Source organism: Gossypium arboreum, chromosome 3 (genome assembly GCF_025698485.1).
Source record: "Gossypium arboreum isolate Shixiya-1 chromosome 3, ASM2569848v2, whole genome shotgun sequence".
In the NCBI taxonomy this organism is placed as follows: domain Eukaryota; kingdom Viridiplantae; phylum Streptophyta; class Magnoliopsida; order Malvales; family Malvaceae; genus Gossypium; species Gossypium arboreum.
The window spans coordinates 112,341,419-112,363,253 of record NC_069072.1 but is presented as its reverse complement, the minus strand read 5'-3'; the positions used below and the strand labels follow the sequence as shown (position 1 = coordinate 112,363,253).

General features: G+C 32.2%; 1 protein-coding gene across 1 annotated transcript; it reads left to right on the top strand.

Moving 5' to 3' along the window:
• Positions 1 to 4,686: 4,686 nt before the first annotated feature.
• LOC108464750 (uncharacterized) lies at positions 4,687 to 10,396 on the top strand. Its single transcript, XM_017765020.2, has 9 exons — positions 4,687 to 5,154; positions 5,885 to 6,079; positions 6,229 to 6,331; positions 6,525 to 6,604; positions 6,687 to 6,764; positions 7,203 to 7,294; positions 9,182 to 9,293; positions 9,630 to 9,755; positions 10,022 to 10,396. The coding sequence occupies exons 1-9, from the start codon at positions 4,870 to 4,872 to the stop codon at positions 10,115 to 10,117; spliced, it is 1,167 nt and encodes a 388-aa protein (XP_017620509.1). The 5' UTR covers positions 4,687 to 4,869; the 3' UTR covers positions 10,118 to 10,396.
• The last annotated feature ends 11,439 nt before the right edge of the window (positions 10,397 to 21,835 follow it).

Sequence of the window (21,835 nt, the reverse complement as noted above, 5' to 3'; positions counted from 1 at the left end):
TTGATATTCCTTTGACCGTTTATGTTGTGGACTTGAACTAGCAGTTTTAGGACGTTTTTCAGTTGAACGAGCAACTTCAAACTTCTTATTTTTCCCCAGTACCTGTTCAATCATCTTAGCTCTTTCTATAAGATCTGTAAATTCAGTAATTCGAAGTGGCATCAATTGTAGTCTAAATTCATCACACAACCCTCTCAAAAATTGTTTGCATTTGTCAGCTTCAGTCGATACAAATTCAGTTGCATATCAACTTAGTCTCAAAAATTCCCGTTCATAATCAACTACAAACATTTTGCTTTGTTTCAGTATCAAAAACTCCTATTGTCTATCTTCCATGTACATTTCCCTCAAATGCATTTTTTGAAATTCTCTTTGAAAGAACTCCCAGCTTATTTGTTCTTTTGGTACACTCTGAATTATTATCTCCCACCATACATACTTTGACTTTCCTGTGGGGTACATTCGAGTTGCTTCAAAATTCTCTTTGTAGTTTCCAACCAGTTTTCAACTTTTGACGGATCATCTCCCTTAAACCCAAAAATTCAGTTGCTTCGTACTTACGCAGTTCTTTAATCGGGGCTCACCGAGTAGTAGAAGTAGTAGTCGTTACAGGTATAGTTCCCACTGCTATTTGAAGAGCATTAGCCATCGCTCTAAGTATTTCAGTATTATCTCTTTCACTAGTACCACCCCTTCCAGTATTTGACAGTTGATTACCTATCGGGTTTACACTCGGGGTTGCAGATTCCGATTCTTTCATATCATACGGTTCATTATCTTCACTATACATTTCTTGATCAGTTTCTTCAATTTTTTCATCAAATATCTTTAACACTATAAAACAAAAACAATTTAATCAATATATATAATTAGCATCCAATCCCGACTCAAATTTAATTTAATAATGGCATCTACCTCTAGACTCAATTTCGAACTTGATTTAGTCCTAGAATCAACTAAACCTGAGTAGCTCTGATACCACTAAATGTAACACCCCTAACCCGTTACGAGATATTACCGGACTCATACACTAACATTTATATAAAACCGAGTCATAAATTTGCATTCCAAATCAATTGTTTTCAAATTTCACTATAAAGTCCCTAATATGGGCTTACAGGGCCTAATACATGCTTTGGAAGTGGTTTAGAACTAAACCAGCAACTTTGGAAATTTTTCCTTGAAGATAGGGGCACACGCCCGTGTAACCTAGGACATAGCCGTATGGCCAGCCCGTGAGGTTCCCATGGCCGTGTAGCCAGCCCGTGGGTAGATCTAACTTGCAAATTCTTATGCATTAGAGGGGTACACGGCCTGAGCACACGCTCATGTGGCTAGGCCGTGTGGTAATCTGATTTTTCACCATTTTTAGGCCATTTTCATATAATTTTGACACACGACCATGCTTAAAACCCGTGTCCTTCACACGGCCAAGACATAGGGCCAAGACACACGGCCGTGTCTTTTACTCATGCACTATCCTGACTTCACATTTAAGGATGTAGGGGACACATGGCCTATCAACTTACCCGTGTGCAAGCTGTGTGTCTCACACGATCTGATCACACGCCGGTGTGCCAAGCCGTGTGGACTCAAAATGAGCCTTTTGTCTCAAGTTTACTAACCCTGCATAACTTAAGCTTCAAGCTAATAATTTCCTCAACTTTTAATTCAACCAAAACTTGATTAAACACACTTAATACATATCCAATTAAATATTAAATCATCTAAGCAATGTACCCTCATGGATACCACAATTCATATTGAAATTATACTACATTATCATACTAAACAAATTCATGTAAATTTAACTTCCAAAATATGCATATTTCATACCATGCTTCAACATCTTTCATGCTCATTTGTACAAAAGAACACTTTAGCAACCTAGGTACATGCCATTTTACCAAAAGAAAAGTATTCACCACTTTGAGTCCGGGATTGGCTTGGATGCTGAGTCCTTAGCTTTCTTTCGTACCTAGTCTTGCGCACGGAAACAAACCGTACGCTGAATATGTACTCAGTGGTATTTCTATAAACCAATACTTAATTTATGCATTTATACTTAAACCTTAGATTTCAATAAATAAACACATCATGAACATTCAATTAATTGTCTTCATTTCATAATAACATTTATCATTAGAATCGAAATCAATAAGATATACAATTCAGTCAGTATCATTCAGTCTTTAGTGCAGTAATTTACCCCTATTAACATAACTCGGACCTGGACGAATACACGGATCCAACCCACACACTAGGATAGTATACAGTGTTTCATCGGCCAAAGTCGGAATACACCGTAATGATAACAGTAACAATAACAGTAACAGTAACAGTAGCGGTACACAGAGTACCTCATCGGAACGAATCCGGAACTGTAACAATAACAGTAAGGCGACACTTATAGTGTCTCATCGACACAAAGTCGGAATATCCCTGAACACTTCCAATCCTATGGCATGCCAACTATATCCGACTAGCCCGACACTGTTAATAGGGTTTTCATTTCCCTTTCAATTCATCATCAAAAGTCAATATACATTTCAATTCAAATATTCATAAGTCAACACTATAACACAACATTAATACTTACCTTAATTTCAATAGCCATACATAATATCAATAATATGTATCAAAATAATTATTAAGTTTGGTTATAGAAATACAAACCGTAATTCTCGAGTTTATTCGTTATCTTCGCTCCCTTTCTCTTTTTCCTTCTTTGATGACGTTTCCGGTGCTACATTAGCTACGAAAAAATTAACACTTAAAATCATCAATAGATATCATTTAATAACACACGCTTCTATTTTCCATGTAACTTTTACAAAAATTCCAATTTAGTCCTTCCACCATAACCATTCTTTTTCTTCAAATAAATCTCATATTTTCATTTAATACCTACTTTAAACAAATTTCAGCTCTTCATATTCAATATAAAACATCAATTCTACAATTTATACAATTTAGTCCCTACTATAACAAAACTTATATCTCTTTTTACAATTCAATCCTTCTCCCATTTCTAACTTGAATTTCTATCACTTTATATCATAATTCATATATTTATTCAACTTATTTGACATCTAAAAATTCAGTAACTTCTTAAATTTCAACATAATTTAAGTAGAGCTTTGTTTTAGGATTCCAAAAACATCAAAATTACAAGAAAAGGGACTAAGTTAACTTACCATTAAGCTTCAAACCTCAAAACCCTATTTTTCCTTTTCTTTTTCTTTCTTTCTTTCTTTCCCTCAATTTTCGCTACTTCTCTGTTTTGTTTCTTACTTTTGTTTCTTTTTTCTTTTTATTATTTCTTTTATTTCTTTTACTTTATATTATTATATTATATTTTCTAATTGTAATTATTATTCTTAAATAATAAGCAAATACATATATATACATACATTTCTACCAATTAAAATAATACACATGTATTTATACTTACCACACACTTGTCACATAAGGCATATTTGCTAATTTAGTCCCTTCAATTTTCTTTGGTCTATAATTAAACTTTTACCCTATATTCAATCTAGTCCTTGCACTAAATTAGCCTTAATTCAAGCTAATTCACTTAACCAAAGTCTAATTAACTACACTGCTAGCTTCGTAAATATTTCTAATAAATATTTACGAATTCATTTTGCGAAAATTATGACCCGAAAATTTAAATTTTTGTTACTCGTAAATTTTGGGTTGTTACACAGTCACCCCAAGATTTGACTTCTCTAAGATAAGTTTCTAAGGTAATGGTCCTATCCCGTCATGATATATGAAATGTATGTGTTCTGAAGCGTGCTATCACATCTCCAACCCCTCAAATCTACCTATAAACTTTCATAGTTTCACCCATAAACTCTAACCCTAAACCCTTAGGAAACCTTAACCCTAACAAAATTAATAAACCTAAGAAACTTAAAAAACCCTAAACCTAAGAGAGAAAGCGGAAAAGCGCAGCCAGCTGGGCACGCTTTCTGAACATGTGGTAGGAATGCACTCCCAGTTGAGCGTGCTTTTCCACTCTCTTTTCAAAATCGATTTATTTCATTAAATTAAAAAAAAGCCTAAAAGCCAAACAAAAAAACATAGAATATATCATTAAAGGTGTCCATAGGTCGGGCCCAACAAAAAATTTAGGCTTGCTTGCTAGGCTCGAGCCTGACAGACTCAAAAAATGGGCTTAGAATTTTGCCCAAGTCCGGCCCAAATAAAAATGCTAAAATCCAGGCCTATCTCAACTCGCCCGTATTAATTTTTTATATTATTTTTAAATATATATAATACATCAAAAATATTAAAATAAATGTTTCCTAACAAATTAAAAATAAATTAAAAAATATGTCACACTAAGATAAATGCAACTTAACAAGAAAATATGAAATGTCTTTAAAATAGTAACAAAATTAACAATAAAACAAGAATTATGCAATATCTAAATACGAACAATAAAATAGTAGCAACATAATTATAAAATGGTAACAAAATAGTGAAAAAACCAACAAATAAAAATAAAAAATGACAAAAAAAAGTTAAAAAAAATATAATGTCTTTTTTTACATATTTGAGCCCAATTAAACCAGATTTGGACCAAAAAAATTTTCGAGGCCCAACTCGTTTTATAAATCAACCTATATATTTTTTACCTAGACCTTCTTTCTAAGGATATATTTTCACTCAATGGCTCCCAGTCGGCCAGACCATCCACAGGTGTATATATCATTAATTTAGCCCGAATAAAATCATACCATTTATAATATTGTAAATTTTACCAAAGTTGGTGTACAGATTTTATAAACGAAGTAGCGAACACTGAAACCGCCCCTATTCGTTTTCGATCCTAATTTTCTTTATGTTTTTCCAATGGAATCTCTTTCGAGTTCCCTCTCCATCTCCATCTCTAATCTACGCGAGACCTACCCAATTCTCAACAGCCACTTACCATCTTCTTCTTTTAGTCTGATCAAAGCGCCAAATCAACGAATTGGATTTCTCAAATTCAACTCTGAAACCTCTCAGTTTCATAGGTTTTATCTCCAAGCTCTACCCCGAGAGGTTCCTGCTGATGAAGGTGAAGACCAGCTGCAGCCTCTTACCCTTAATAATGGGTTTCGCTTAGTTTCTGAAGACAGTCAATCTGTTTATCAGGTATTGTACCGAATACTATCAAATAATTCATTTTCCCGCTTTTTTTCCCTTTGATTTCTCTGTTGTTTATGTATTGTTTGCTTTGTTTTCTCTACTTTTTTGGAACATCGAGATGAGAAGTCTCATTAACTTTATGATTTGTTTACAAAAGCAAATGCACTATTTTTGAATGATTAGAAGTTAAAATTTCATCTTTTGTGGATAAAATTTGGTTTTAGGATTTGATATTATGTTGAATTGTTTTAGATTTGAACCGTTTGATCACTTTCAGTGGAAAATGAATTACATTCTTATGACCATTTGGTATTTTTTGTTTTAGCAACTCTTGAGAAAGAAAGCAAATGCAAAATAGCGAAAAGTAAAAATCAAATGTAACTATAAAGTAAAAAACTCAAATGAAACTGTACCCAGTTTGATTTTTTTTTTCATGGAATTAAATAATGGTTTTAAGCTTTTACAAGGGTGTCGATGTTACTATATTTTAAAATCTTTGTAGCTCGAACTCTGTTGTGAGTGTCCAATATGTTTGATTTTGTTGAAGTTTTTCCATGTCACCGGAGGGTTTCGATTATGGGCGGGTACTTGAAGGAAAATAGTTGGAGCAACATAGCGATGTAGTTCTATCATGCTATTTGGAATCCTTTTCTTGTCTTGGTTGACATAGATACTCGTTGGCTATATCAAGTTGCTGCTTTGGCTCAGTATTAATGGCCTCTCTCATGTTCTAAAGGGTGATTCAAATCAGAGTAAAAGCAGCGAAAAAGATGTAGATAAGTTAATAAAGGTTGAACTCCATGGAAGTGGAGCAACTGGGGGTAGCAGAGCTGGACTTTTCAGAACCCCAATTTCTGGTGGAGTGCACAGTGCAACTTCAGCACATGGATTACCTCGGCCGGCCTTAGCTGTCCGTAATCTGATGGAACAAGTAAAGGCTATTATTTGAGTTCTAAATACTATCATATTTCGAAAAGCGAAAGAGGGGAAAACTCATCTGTTTCCTTCCCTGTGTTTCGTTTCCAGTTTTATTTTATTTTAATTTAATTGTTTTGAATTTGTTGGCCTGTGTAATTCAAGGCCAGATTTGCTCATTTATGCACTGTAATGTCTCGGATGCACCACCGACGAGAAGGGTATCCTTTTGGCTCTCTGGTAGATTTTGCCCCTGATTCAATGGGCCGTAAGTAGTTGACTTTTGAAGTTCTGTTATTTGGTTACTTTTTGATTCTGCAAAAAATTTTGACATTTTGGTAAACCGTTTTTGTGGTTTCCTTTCTTAATATTTTGTTTGAAGTGTAAGAGACTTTGTAACTATGTGTAAGTTGTTAGATGTGTTTAACATATCTCCCCTTTTTTTTTTTTTCAATTTGCAGATCCAATATTTTCATTTTCACCATTGGCCATCCACACACGGAATTTATTAGCAGACCCTAGGTGTACCCTTGTTGTGCAGGTTAATTCTTTTGTTCCTTTTGCCATGATGGAATATCTTCCTTAGATATTCTCCCTTTATGGAATCCATTGACAGTCTACAGATACCTGGATGGAGTGGCTTATCAAATGCAAGGGTAACAATATTTGGTGATGTCTATCCACTTCCCGAGCATGAACAGGTAGTCACCTAAATTCCTTTTCTTTCTTTTCATTGGTGGTGGGAGGGGATGGGGTTAGAGAAGTTTGGTAATCAAATATAGGGTTGGGATACTCACTATAAAAGATCGAGGTTTCTTCTTTTCCTTCATGGGGTCATGGCTGTGTGGCTTTACAAATGGCTTTAGAGAGCGGGGTTCTGTTGCCACGGAGTATCCTTGTTGATCCTTTTGGAAGATGTATGTTTTGAGGAACTTCCATTTCCTCACTGTTTTAGGAATGCATAATTTGGATGCGTTTTCTACTTCTTGTTCCCCTTCTCTTTGATCTCATGTTTGGAGGTTATCCTTTATCTCTAGGCCCCATCAAATATCTGCCATGTTTTATATTACACTATGTTACACATATCTATACAATTTGTGCATAAAATATGCCTCAACAAGGGCCTGTTATTTTGCTAGGAATGGGCTCATAAACAGTACATAGCAAAACATCAACAAGGGCCTTCACAACAGTGGGGAAATTTCTACTACTTCAGGATGCAGAATATAAGGTCAGCTTTGATCTATGGTTTTTCCGTATTTCTTTTGCAGACTAATATTTCCTGTTTAGAGCGGCTCTGGTCATCCAATATTCTGTTTATATATTCATTCAGGATAGTAAGATTCACTACTTGGTACAAAGTCAATATTGTCATATTTAACCCTTATCGATACATCTAAAACTTGCAAAATCTTTCTGGTTATCCAAATAGTGAAGCAAGATTTTAAAGCCCAGGCTAGTTAAAGAACCGTTAAGGTGACACTTGGTCATTTAAATACTTTTTTTATTTGTTTCCTTTCTTTCAAGTGTTTTCTTCTTTCATTTTCACCTTGTATATGTTATAGTCTTGAGTTACGAACCGAGTCACTGGACAATTTGTAGGAAAATTGTTTGACTTAAACAAGGTTTATCTCCTTATTTCTGTTTCTTCTGCACGAATGATCCATAATGGACAAGTGGAACTTGTTGAAGGGAATTCCAGACCTTAGACTTTTTAAGAGAGAGAGAGTCTTAAACCTCTGAATATTCAAATAAATTCTGACTTAATTTTATTTCTAGCAGTCAACCTCTTAAATAGAGGTTACATAGGTTTACTTGTTTGAATGAAAAACATATACGCTAAGTAAATTAAAAACATTGACTCTAAGAAAGATTCCTAATATCTCTAAACTATTTTTAATTAAAAGATCTCATTAAGATATAAAATATTCATAAATAAAATCTCCTGATACTTCTCTCAATAAAATTATAAACTGATCTAATAATTAATTGATGTCTAATATTACTCCCCTCCTAGAAAAAGAGCTTGTCCGCAAGCTTGAAATTGAATAAGCTCGTGCATTTTTTGGCACGTTATGGCATGCAAGGATATTTCAGTCTCTCTACACTCTTGATTTTGCGCAAGATCATCTGGATCTTTTCATTCTGCCATTTCTGAACAAGTCAACTTTTTAACAGAAGGATGGCTTGTCTTGCTAGTACTAGTGTCTTTTGCCAATGCCTAACTCCTACCCAAATTGACTTTTGACACTACCATGGGTGTTACAAGAGAATTTCCCCTGAAGTAAGAAACTGAAAAACAAGAAACTGAATTATTTCTTCATGAATGATCTATAAGGAACAAGTGTCAAAAGTAAATATTTACTTCATTATTTCTCCATTATCTTCATTCATTGTTTTGAATGAAGAAATAATGAAGTAAACATTTGATTTTGATCTGCCTGGATCCCCTGAATTGGTCATCTTGGTTATAGAATCTCAGGAAAACTGGAAGGTTAGAACAGCCTTCAAGAGTTCTTAATGAACAGAAAGTAGAGGGGAATAAAACCAAGGATTAAGAGTTGATAGATAAGAGTGGTTGTATTCATTCACGTCCAATCGTAGTCCAGTTCATTATATGGATGAGTTTCTGAATCGTTTTAGGAAGATCTGGAACAATAATAACAGAAAGTAATGCTTGTGGCATCATTTATGGGTTTGGTCCTGCTTGTCATTGTAGCCATCTAAATTTTCTTGTTTCGACGGATACCAATTAGTGTTTTGTTCAAGCTTTAGTTGTGTGCTATTTTTTACTATTCCCTTATTGGTAACTGAAATTGGTTTGACATGATGTAAAGAAAATCCTGTTCGGTTGTCTGTTTTATTGTTAGTTCAGTTGCTTTGTATTACTAATTCCGGACTCTTGATTTCTGAATAGCACATATAACCATGTAAAATATTGCAATGGTTTTGGATTCAGAAGTCTGATTAGCAGTGGATAAAAAACTAACCAGTTAATAAATGATTCCCCCTTCTTTTTTAGTTTTTCATTGATGCACAGTGTAGTGAACATTTTTATTCATCAAAATTCATTTCAGTGATATATATTTCATTGGAGGGTTTAAAACTGTTGTTTCAGTGATATATATTTCATTGGAGGGTTTGGAACTGTTGCATGGATTGATGTTAAGGAATATGAAGCACTTAAACCTGATAAGATTGCTGTTGATGGAGGTGAACAAAATCTAAAGGTGAACTTTTTAAATTCTCAAAATCTCAGCTTTACACTTCTGTTTTTTTTTTTTTGCATTGCATTGCATTGCATTGCAGCTGCCATGAAAAGAGGTATTTTTTCCTGTATTTGATTCTGTTTGAGGTGTTTTTTTTCTCCAACCGAGTATCAAAATCTACTAATGCTTTTTTCGTGCATGTGCTCCAATGCAGTTTGTCAGCTATGCCTTTTTTTTTTTTGTCATTACAATATTTGGGAGGGGAAAGGGCGATGATAGGAGAATGTTCTTACCACTGCTCCAAGCAAGTTTTGGCCACTATGCTTTTCTTTTTGCTAATTTGGGTTAATTTGCTAGGAACTCAATGTAACCTTTTCAAAGCCCCTCAAAGAGTTGCTATCAGCAGAGGCTGAGGTTGATGATGCAGCTCTTATATCAATTGACAGCAAGGGAATTGACATTAGGGTCCGTCAAGGTGCACAGGTATTTATTTCTACATTGTTCCAACTCTTCATTTTTCTTGAAGTATTTGTGTCTTGACACATGAGGATGCGGATGGGGATACGGCTTGATCCTCTGAATACTTGGAAAAACTTAAAAAAATCTGACCATACTTGTGTCAAAAAAAATACCCATATAACATAGATTTATTTCATATAATGGCAATGGACAATTCTCAAAGCTCGGGTTTCGGAGGAGGTTCAGGATTCATGTCAGATTTATATGTAACCATGTTACATTCTTTTCAGTTCAACGTACAGAGGTTATCATTTGAAGAAGGGCATGGTGTAGAGACATTGGAGGAAGCCAAAGTAGCTTTATGGAAAGTAATAAAGAAAGGCTAAGTGCAAAATCTAAGGAGATAGAAGAAGCTGCAACTTTCTGGCCTTCCGGGGAGCATAAAGGCAAGACCATGCGAATCTCAGCAATCAGTGAATGTAATACTACTATAGAGAAACGTTATACAAGGTTTGTTTTTCCTGCCGCAAGTAATTTCTTAACTAGTAATTTTCTGATTTCTAGTGTATCGAATATTTTCTTTTATATGTTTTTCTACAAGGATCGGTTTACTATTTAAAAATTTTAGAATTGAATTTAAATTAAAAGATTCGTTTTATGGAAAATTTTTAAATAAAATTGTAATATATAATAGGTTTAAATGTAAAATTGGTTTTAAATTATATCAATTTTCTCACTTAGGTTAAGTGGCAAGTATAACTCCGTTATCCAAATAATTCTGAACTTTTATTAAAGCATGAGAAGTAATGTCAAAAGTGGGATCTTATTTCATGACATGTTATTAAATTTCATCATCTGATTTTTTTTATTTTTTTTTGGGGAAATGTGGTTGACTTACAACCCTTTTGAAGTGGTTAAAGCTGAAGAATAATTTTCATATTTACAATGGTCTTTTCAAGCTTCTTGTACTTGGTAAATTTTTGTTTTTTTAAATGTGAAAGAACAATTAATGCCTTTTCACTATTATCTCATCCCTATCTTAATTTCTTACTAAATTAAATATCTTTTTCTATTAACTATCGCATTGGATCAATGTTTATTTGTTGCAAAATCAAAGAAAACTGCACTGATTGATACTTTCCTGCCATTGACCCCCGCCGCCAAAAATTACCCCGCGAATTTGTACAAAGGAAAAAATTGTTCTGCCAAATTGCAAAAAGAAAATTCCCGCTAAATTAAATGATTTTAATTTATTATCCTTTTTCAATTAAAAATAAATTATTAATTATATATGAATGGCAATGGCATTAAACTTTCAACTTAGACTCAAATTCAATTTTTTTATATATCTAAATTTGATTTAACTCAATTTTATCATGAAAAGTCAACAACCTTAATCAATCTAATTTGAACTCAAAATGACTCAAACAACTAACTCAAAGTGACTCAATTTTAAATGAAATTATATATTTTTAAATAATATTCACAATATTTTATCCTAAACTATCATTTTATTTAATGTAAGAATTTGTAAAATGTAATTATCATTGTCTATTAATATAAGATATGTAATATTAGCTTATATCATATGATCTTAACAGCAAAATCCAAATACAATAAATACTTAATCAAAATTATATTTGTCTATTTATTCTTAAGTAAGATTAATATGTGAAGAGAAATTATTGAAGTACAATGTCAAAATTTCAAAAGATCTATATATTTCAAAATCTTAAAAACATTTAGGTTTTGATTTTATTTTACTTTAAATATTTTATTTTCTTTTCTTTTGATTCTAATTTACTTAACAAATCCTAAAAACATCTTTGATAAAGTTTATCAATACTAAATTGTTCAAATATTTAAAAATAAATATTGGTAGTCTAAAGTTTTCATATATTTTACTACACAACATTGGATTTCCAACATGTATACTCAATATTGTGTTTACATAGACCGATTCAATTCGATCAATGATTGTATGATTAATAAAACAATTTATTAAAACTGTTTGAAAATATCTAGTTCAAAAGCAGTTTTCTTACACAGTAAAAAATAAAATTTTGAAAATCGAGTTGGTTTATAATATTTATAGCAATAAACTTTTTCCCGAAATAGTATCTGTGCTTTGAGCGAAATGGAACCCGAATGTTCTTGACTTTCAATTGAATGACCTTTTGCGTTATTCTCATACCACAAATTGTCTTGAGTGTGGGCTTGAACAATTTCGAATCAAATACAGAACCATATTTTTTTATTTTTATTTTTTAACTTTCAGTTGGAAAGTAAATCTATCTCTTATAGAAACTAGTAGAGTTTTATTCCCAAAAAATAGAATTTATACTTAGAAATAAACTCTGACCATTTTCTGGAAGGATAACAATATTAAAAACTTCTGTATATTTTCTCTTGTATTTAGCCCTACTAGTGCCATTTATTTATAGAGAGAGATAGTGAAACCCTTGTTGAATTATTAGAATACAAATAATATTTTATTTAATAGAAAAACAATCCCCTAATTGAATTACGAGAGACATTCGCCCTCATACTTGTCATGAGAGGATTTTGGGCCTCTCCTATATCGGTTCAATTATTATTCACTTGTATTTTTTAGAATAGATTGGTTTATGGATTTAATTACTTGTAATGTTCATTGTGTGGCATACATTAATCTTGAGTGGATGATGAACTATGTATTGATTTAATTACTTGTGATGTTCATAGTGTGGCATACCTTAATCTTAAATGGAGGATGGACTATATATGCGTCACTCATATAATTTGATGTAAGTAAAAGCTTAAGTTCAAATTGATAAGGAACTGAAAGCTGGTACGTTGGGTATGTGATGACTTCTGTACACCCCCACGCCCGAAACCATCACCGGAGTCAAGCTTGAGGTGTTACTAAACTTATCTTACCTTTTAAACAACTCTAAACCACTTATTTTAATTTTCGGAATAAATTGTTTTTCTGCGTCATGGTTACTTAAAAATTCATTTCTCGAGTTTCAAAACTCAAAATTAAGATCCGTAAAATTTTCCTGAAACTAGACTCATATATCTATCTACTAATTTTTTTCTAGAATTTTTGACTTGGCCAATTAGTACAATTTATTAGTTAAAGTTTCCCCTGTTTCAAAACTCGACTGCACTGACCTCTTCTTACTACGAACCATGTTTCTTCCTGTAAAAAATTCATATGACTAAGCCGTTTGTTTCTCTTAAAACTAGATTCAACAAGGATTCTAACCATATAAAGTACACCTTCTAATTAGTTTTTTACAGTTTATGGTGAATTTCCAAATTTGAAATAGGGGATCTAGAAATCGCTCTGACCCTATTTCACTAAAACTCAGATATCTCATAAAATATAATACCTTTACCTTTTTGCTTATTCCATAAGAAAATATACATAATAAACTTTAATTTCATATATTATTCATATTCAAACTATTTTTCTACAATTTTAGTGATTTTCAAAGTTACATCATTTCTATTACTTGAATCTTTTTTAGGTTACTTTCACATTTTTCATAATTTTCATGTGATAATCACCATTCAATCATACATATTAATAAACATGTATATCATCGGCTATTTTATTAGCTAATCACTAGCAAGTATTTACACATCATTCATTGTTCATATTATACCAAAAGTAGCTAAGTTTCTATACATGCCATACTCAAAACAAAACGCCTAATTATACCGAGTTATTTCTTTGATAGTGTGATCGGCCTCCGACGTTTCCTTGATCCCGAGTGACTAGATAAGTACTATAAGAAGAAGAAAATAAAGAGATTAAGCACTAGGCTTAGTAAGCTTACAAGCAAATAAATCACAACATTCAACATAATGGATAATTATGCATAATATCATCTAACATCATAAATTTCTTTACTTCTCAATTTCTATCTTCTTCTTTATTCCCTTACCTTCTTTCTTACCGACCTTTCCTTTTCATAAGTATAATCTACTTTTCCTTTGCTGTTAATTCACTGTAATTTAACTCGTATCCCGACCCGTTGAACCACTCGGAATACTAAGGATACTAGGTCGCTTCTGCTATCAATATCCTACCAATGCCATGTCTTTGACATGGACTTACATGAATTATTCCTGTCTCCAATGCCATATATAATATGGACTTACATGGCTCAATCCTGTCTCCAAAGCCATATTTCTAATATGGACTTACATGGCTCATTTCATTACATCTGTCAACCCTAATATCCTAACATTCCTAGGGTTCAACTGGGCTTTCTAACACTTTTCCTCTCTCACTTCACCTTAAATTCGACTTTAAATATTTTCATAACATAAATATATAAATGCTGGAAGTTGAAAATAATAATGTAAAATAAAAGAATATTGCATTTATTTACTGTAACTTACCTTGATACAAAATGTGACTAAACTTTACAATTTAGTCCTTTACTTTTTCTTTTCCTCGATCTACTCCCGAATTTCGTTCTTCTTGATCTATAATAGCAAATTTAACTTATTTAATATTCACATTTATTAAAACAGTCCTTGACCCAAACTTTGGAAAAATTATATTTTTACCCCTAAACTTTCACATATTTGCACTTTTGCCCCAAGACTCGTAAATTAAACTTCATCCTATTTTCTTATGTTTTATGACATGCTGATCATTTTTCCCTTCTATGGAAATATCAAAATCACGCTCTAACATATACTTATGACTATTGGTATTTTTTTTCCAATTTAAGCCATTTTACTCGTTTTCACTTAAAATCGAGTAGCATAAGTTGTTTAACATAATTTAAAACCTCATATTCTATCATAAAACACCAAAATACACAAATTTCAGCCATGGGTATTTTTCCAAATATGAACCCTAGGTTGAATTATTGCTAGAATAAGCTTAATCAAGTTACCGGGACTCCAAAAACGTAAAGATCATTAAAAACGGGGCTTGGAACCACTTACTATGAAGCTTGAAAGTTGAAGAAACCCCAGCTATGGAGGAGAGAAAAAATCGGCAGAAACTAATTGAGAAGATGACCATTATTGTGTTATTTTTCCCTTTTTAATTCATTTAATATCCAAATGACCAAATTACCCCTCCTTACTAAACTTTCAAAAATTCCTTCCATGTCCTAATTTTTGTCCATGAACTTAAAATTGGTCAAATTTCTATTTAAACCCTTCTAATTAATATTCCAAAGTAATTTCATACTAAAAACTTCTAGTTTTGCAAATTATTCGATTTAGTCCCTAACCTCAACTTAAGCACTTTATGCATAGAATTTCATCACGAAATTTTCACACAATTATGCAATCATACCATGAACCTCAAAATAATAATAAAATAAATTTTTCTACCTCAGATTTATGGTTTTGCAACCACTATTCCGTTTAGGCCCTATTTCGGGATGTTACATGCAACACATTTACAATAGTGAAATTCATAACCCAAGACATGGGTAAATGATATCCTCTCAATGGAATTACATGATAGATGAATATTAAATGTGGCCATGAGTTGTTTGTCTTTGTGATGAATGACTTAATTACTATTTGGTAGTAGTTGACTTTTCATAAAGGAAGATGTAATGGTTACCATGATACAAAATAGGATCATATTGGGAGAACAAATTTATCCCAAAGAGATTAAGAATATCTGATGAGGGTAACACACTTATGACAAGGTCACAAGCATTGAGTAGCTTTTGTAATGGCATGTCATTAGGGAGAGCTCAGTCACAATACTATAGTGGAATGACTTCATAATTAAATGAGTTTATAATTGATAGGCAAAAAGTTGAAACTTAATTATAAATCATTTGAGCCATAAATACATATGTCCAATTGGCCCTTCTGCTAGCTCGTTGAAACTAGAAATGAATTGCATGTTGAATCAAATGAATAGAAATTGATAGAAATGATAAAGTTACAGATATGAGTTGCATTAAAAAATGAATGTGATCTCTTACTAAGTATGGAAATGACTTGAGAATTAATCTAAGTTTTTGAATTATTATTTCATTAAATAATTGAAGTTACAAAGGAGAAATTAAATTAAATGATTATAGTGAATCCATTAAATATAGGAATTAAATAAATTTTTCATAGATTTTATATGGTAAAGTTGTCATGATTTTAACAGAATCGAAATTGGGTTGAGAAATTTATTTAATTTGAAAATTAATTAATTAAAATTAATTTATATTGTCTATTTTTAGAAATAGAAAAACATGTATTGAATTGGATTAAATTATAAAGTGCTAGGTTAAAAGTCCAATAAGCACATATAATTAGACCCAATATAGGAGATGTCCTAATCCCCATCGTCATACATATGAGGGGAGGCACACGCAACGAATGTAAAGTCTAGTAGGTATAAGGTAAGTAATGGAATAAATCATGACAACTTGATTAAATTAATGCCTTTGTTATGTTTGAAATTGAAAGGAGACTAGCAAAGTATAGCTTTGATGATTTCATGAATTTTAAGTGAAAATGGTGAATTTAATAGAAAATGACTAAACTGGATAAAGTGCAAACTTTATTTTTTCTCCCTTTCATGGGTGTTGGGAGCTTTATGAAAGTATGAAGAATTTTTTTCATAATTCCTTTATAAATACCATATATATTAATTAAAATAATAAAATATCTTAATAAAATTCTATTTAAAAAATAATTAAATAATAAAATGTATCCAATATCATAGTTATAATCCAAGGGTCCATATTCATTTCCTTAATCTCCAAGTAAATCCAATGACCATGATTCATCCATACACCCAAGGGCATTTTAGTAAAATTTTCAAAACTATCTTGCAAAATGACTATTTTGCTTTTGACACTTTTTAATATTTACAATTTCATCATGCACACTATTGGAAAAATTACAACTTTAGTCCTTGAACTTTTCCACTTTAAACCCTTAACTTTTAAGTATTTACAATTTGGCTTCATTACTTTTCACTTCTTTACAATTTAGTCATTACCTCAAATCATTATCTCACAACATATTACTTGTTTTAACTTCCTTCAATATCCAATACTTTTTTCTACTAACACTGATAATTCACATTTTGTTTACTCTAAGAAATCTCAACACATACACTCCCGAGTTTACACTTCTTTCGACCAAAGGGACTTTAAGGATGTTATAAAAGGGGTTTGATAAACCTTAGCACAAATCACGATACCATGAATGATTGTACTCGCTGGTGTCATCATTGGATCTGCTGTAATTGACACCAACAAAGTCGCTCTTAGGAAAACAAGAATCGCCTAAAAACAAGGCCAAGTGGCTTCAATCAGGGAAGGAGAAAGAAACAATTAGAGGGAGGGATGGAGATAGACCGTCGACGATAGGCGGCCTACCTCCAAGGATGGTCAAAACAGAAAAAGATGGAGAGATTTGCTAGGTTTTGATAAATGAGAGAGTTTGAAAGAGCCTAAAGTGCAAAAATTAACAATATATTTATTTTATTTATTCTTTTAATGATTTTAACCTTCAAAATAAAAAGGAAAAGTTTTAGCAAGTCCCTAAAGTTTAGAATCTTTAGTTTGTTCTCTATGGCCCACATGCCACATGTCCTCTTATGTTAGAAATTAACACCGTTAGACTAGAGTACCACAATAATGGATGGAAGAAAAGTACAAGTATTAAATTGAACAAATTAAAAGCACATGTACCATATTGACAATTTTACTAAAGTACAAGGGTAAATCTTGTCATTACCCAAAAAATAATAAAATTTGTCCAATTTTGATAAAAAAAGTGTAAAAGGTAGATAGACTAAAATCGCACAAATATATAAATCTAAGGAAATTTCTTAGAATTTAACCATCATCATTTTATATTCTACCTAGGTAATTCAACATTTTATATTCTACTTAAATAATTAAAGACTTAACGGTGTAAAACGCCTTTAATTAAAAAAAAGTAATTAATCCCTTTTTTTGGCATAATTGTAAGAAAAACCCTCAACCTTTGGGGGCTTTTGGATATATGCCCCTAACCCTTTTTTTTTCTAAAATCAACCCTTCACGTAACGGATTTTTCAGATATCAACCTAGTTGAAACGATAACCGTTAGCTAACCGTTAGTGAATAGCTGGTCAAAAAAATTGGTCTATGTGGCTTCCAGTTGACTGATGACGTGGCTGACATTAAAATAAATAAGCTAATATGGAAAAAAAATTAAACAAATTTAATAATCATAAAATAAAAAAACCCTAAATTCCCAAACCTTCAAATTCGAAACTATTTTCCCAATTTCTAAAATCCCCAACTCGTGAAAGTCCCTAGATCCCTAACCTTCGAAATCTTCATTGAATCCCTAACAATTTTCATATCCCTAAATCTTGAAATCTCTAAATCGTTAGCATTCTAAAGTATTCTTGAAATCCCTAAAACTTTTTATGAATCAAATCATTGAATCCCTAAAACTACTAAGAACGAAAAAGCTTCAATAATCATGAGCAATTTTCGTAACCCAAAATCGAAAGGTAACTGCTTTCTTATTTGGTTCGTTGGAAAAATAAATTCCATTTTTGGTTTGATTTGTTGGTTATTTGTAATTTATTATTGCAATTTTAATGCCATAATGTAGGGTTTTTTGTCAATTTTTGATGCGATAGTGTCCCGATGTTGTTGATAAAACTATTGTAAAAATTGTAGATGGTTAATTGTGATTTATTATTGCAATTTCAGTGCCAGAATGTAGGGTTTGTTTTGTCAATTTGTGATGCGACAGTGGTCCCGATGATGTTGATTTCTGTTACCCAAGCAAAAAGATGTTAAAATTGTAGACATGTGTTACTGTTTTGTTTTGTATTCAAAGAAGTGGTCCTGATGTAGGTAGTGAGTTTTGTTTTGTTATTTTTTAATTTTTTTCTTAGAAAAGTGTTTGTTTATTCAAAGCAATTTGTTTTTGCTCAGAAAAGATGTTAAAATTGTATACTTCTGTTACTACTTTGTTTGTTTTTTTAATGTTTTTTGCTTACAATGTGTTACTGTTTTTTGTAGATATAATCAGATGATGAATATTATATTATTTTGCATATGAGTGGGTACTTTGTAAAGGACCCATATGTTAGATATGTAGGTGGGGAAGTGATTAGGCTTAAAGAGGACCCAGACACAATATCTTATTTTGAATTATGTAAAATAGTCAAAATTGGGTTAGGGTTTAACACTGTCATGTTAATATATTTTCATAAGCTTGGTACAGTAGGGTTACAAAATAATCTAAGGGTGATTTATGATGACACTTCCACCATAGCTATGTTGGACTTTTGGGTCAAGTTTAAGGAGATTGAGTTATATGTTCAACATGAGGTTGATAACCCTATAATTATAGATGAAATTTTTCTGTTGACTACTGGGGAGGGTGATGTTGAAGGGGTGGAAGTTGATGGAGAGGGTCATAATAAAGGGGTAGAATCTAATGGTGAAGGTGATCTAGAAAAGGTAGAATCTAGTGGGGAGGGTGATGTAAGAGAGGTATAAGCTGATAGGAATGGTGTGTTTGCTATTGGTATTGAGGTAGATAAGAATATTGATATGGAAAGTGGTGGACATATTAGTTTAGGGTCTACTGTTGGAGAGGATAATAATAGTGAAGTTGCTCTTGATGAATATGCTGGTGATTTTTTGCAACATTAGATGGAGTGGATAATGTTGCTGATGAATATGCTGGTGATTTTGTAACATCAGATGGACTCGATAACATAGCTGTTACACGTAGTGGAGAAGAGGAGGATAGGAATAAGGCTGAGGTATGGGACTCAGATGAACATGGAAGCTTGTTTGGGTCCAATGAAGTTGAAGAACATGAAGATGGTGAAAGAAGGAGGAGCAAGTTTCCCTTATACAATGATAAGTTAAAATTTAGTTTGGGAATGTTGTTTAAGGATGGCAAACAGTTTAAGAGTGTAATCCGAAAGTACTTTAAAGAATGTAGAAGATAACTAAAGCTTATTACGAATGAACCGAAAAAGGTTATTGTGAGGCGCATTGCTTCCCCTAACTGCCCATGGAGAATTAGGGTTAGCTACAGTCCTGTTGCGAAATGCTTGCAAATAAAGACGTTTTAGGAAGTGCACCATTGTTCGGTTAGTTTTAAGAACAAAATGGTGACTGCTGCTATGATTGCCCAATATTTTGAAGCAACTATCAAGGATCACCCTAAGATGAAGCTGAGGGAAATTCAAAGAAGATGTGCTTCTAAGATGCTTGTAAATGTGATCATTGACTGTTGTTATAGAGCAAAGAAAATAGTGAAGGAGAAAATGGCTGGAATTCATAATGAGGAATTTAGCTTGCTATGGGACTATGCTCATGAGTTAAGGTCAAATATGCCAGGAAGCACAATAAAAATGGTTGTTCAAAGGGTGACAGCAAACTCCCTTCCTCATTTTAAGAGGTATTATGTGCGCTTTGATGCACTAAAGAGAGGCTGGAAAGTTGGGTATAGGCCACTTATTGGGCTAGATGGTTGTTCCCTAAAAGGCCCATTTAAAAGTGAATTTCTCACAGCTGTTGGAAGAGACGCAAACAACCAAATGTTCTTTATTGCATGGGTTGTGGTTGAAGTGGAGTGCATTGATTCATGGGGCTGGTTTCTCAGTCTCCTATCAATTGATTTGGGCTTGGAAAATAGGTATGGGTACACAATCATCAATGACCAACAAAAGGTTAGTAAATATGCAATTTTAAGCTTGGTATTGTTTTTTTAATCCGTTATTTGTATTTAACTAAAATTTTCTAACAATCTATCTCGTTCATTAATTTGAATTAGGGCCTTGAGATTGCAATTTTTGACATACTACCAAGGGTGGATAATAGGAATTGTGCGAGGCACGTGTTTGCAAATTGGCCAGGGAGGAAGTTAGGGAAATTTATGAGTGTGATTTCTGGCAGATTGTGAAGTGCACGATTGAGAGGGAGTGGAAGGATCTATGGTCAGCACTAGAGACGAAAGATAATGATGCTTATGATAATTTGATGAAAAAGTCTCCAAAGATGTGAACTAGGGCATTTTTAAGGACTACTTGTAAATCAGATATAACTGACAACAATTTATGTGAAGCATTCAATTCAAGCATTGTTGAAGCTTGGTTCAAAAGCATTATCAGAATGCTTAAGGATATTAGGACCAAGATGATGACTAGGATAGTACAAAAAAGGAAACTATGTAATGGATGGAAGCAAAATTATGGTCCATTGGCGAAAGCTAAGTTTGATGCCAATAAAAAGGACTGTGTAGAGTGGCAACTGATACGGAATGGTGAAAATGTATATGAGTTGAGGAAATGAAGTTATCAGTATACAGTGGACCGAAGTCAAAGGATATGTAGTTGTAGAAGTTGGCAATGTAACGACCCAATTTTCACGGGCACCGGAAAAGTGAGTTTAGGGCTTCTATCTTAGGAAAATGAGTTCCTAAATATTTATAAAAAAAGTATTTACGAAGTTAGTTGTGAGTTGAATTAGATTTTAATTAGGTGAATTTATTTTTAATTAGACGTAATTAGTAGAAAGGATTAAATTGAATAGAGCATAAAAGCTTAATCATAGAATAGAGAAAGAATAAAGGATTAAATTAGTAATTAAACTAAATTAGTGACATGTGTAAGTTAGAAAATAAATACACGTGTATTTAAATTATTAGTACAAATCTATATAATATATAAATTTACTTATAAATTAAGTAAAAGATATTTACTTATTATTATTATTATTATTATTATTATTATTATTATTATCTATTAATTGAGATAATGACAAATGTATGGTGATGAATTATTACATGTGTACATGTGTGTATGAATACACATGTAGTATTTTATTTGTATTAATTAGATATTTTATAATTAATTATTAATTAGTAAATGAAAGAAATAAAATAAAACAAAAAGAAAAAGAAAAAAAAGAAGGTATAGAGAAGTCACGAAAATTAGGGGAAAGAAAGAAGAAAAGAAAAGAAAAAGGAGAAATTAGGATTTGGAAGCTTGAAAGTTAAATTGGTAAGTCAATTAAGTCCCTTTCTTAGTGATTTTGATGTTTTTGAAGTTCTAAAGTTGAATACTTTTGAATTTGTGTGAAAATATTGAAAGATGA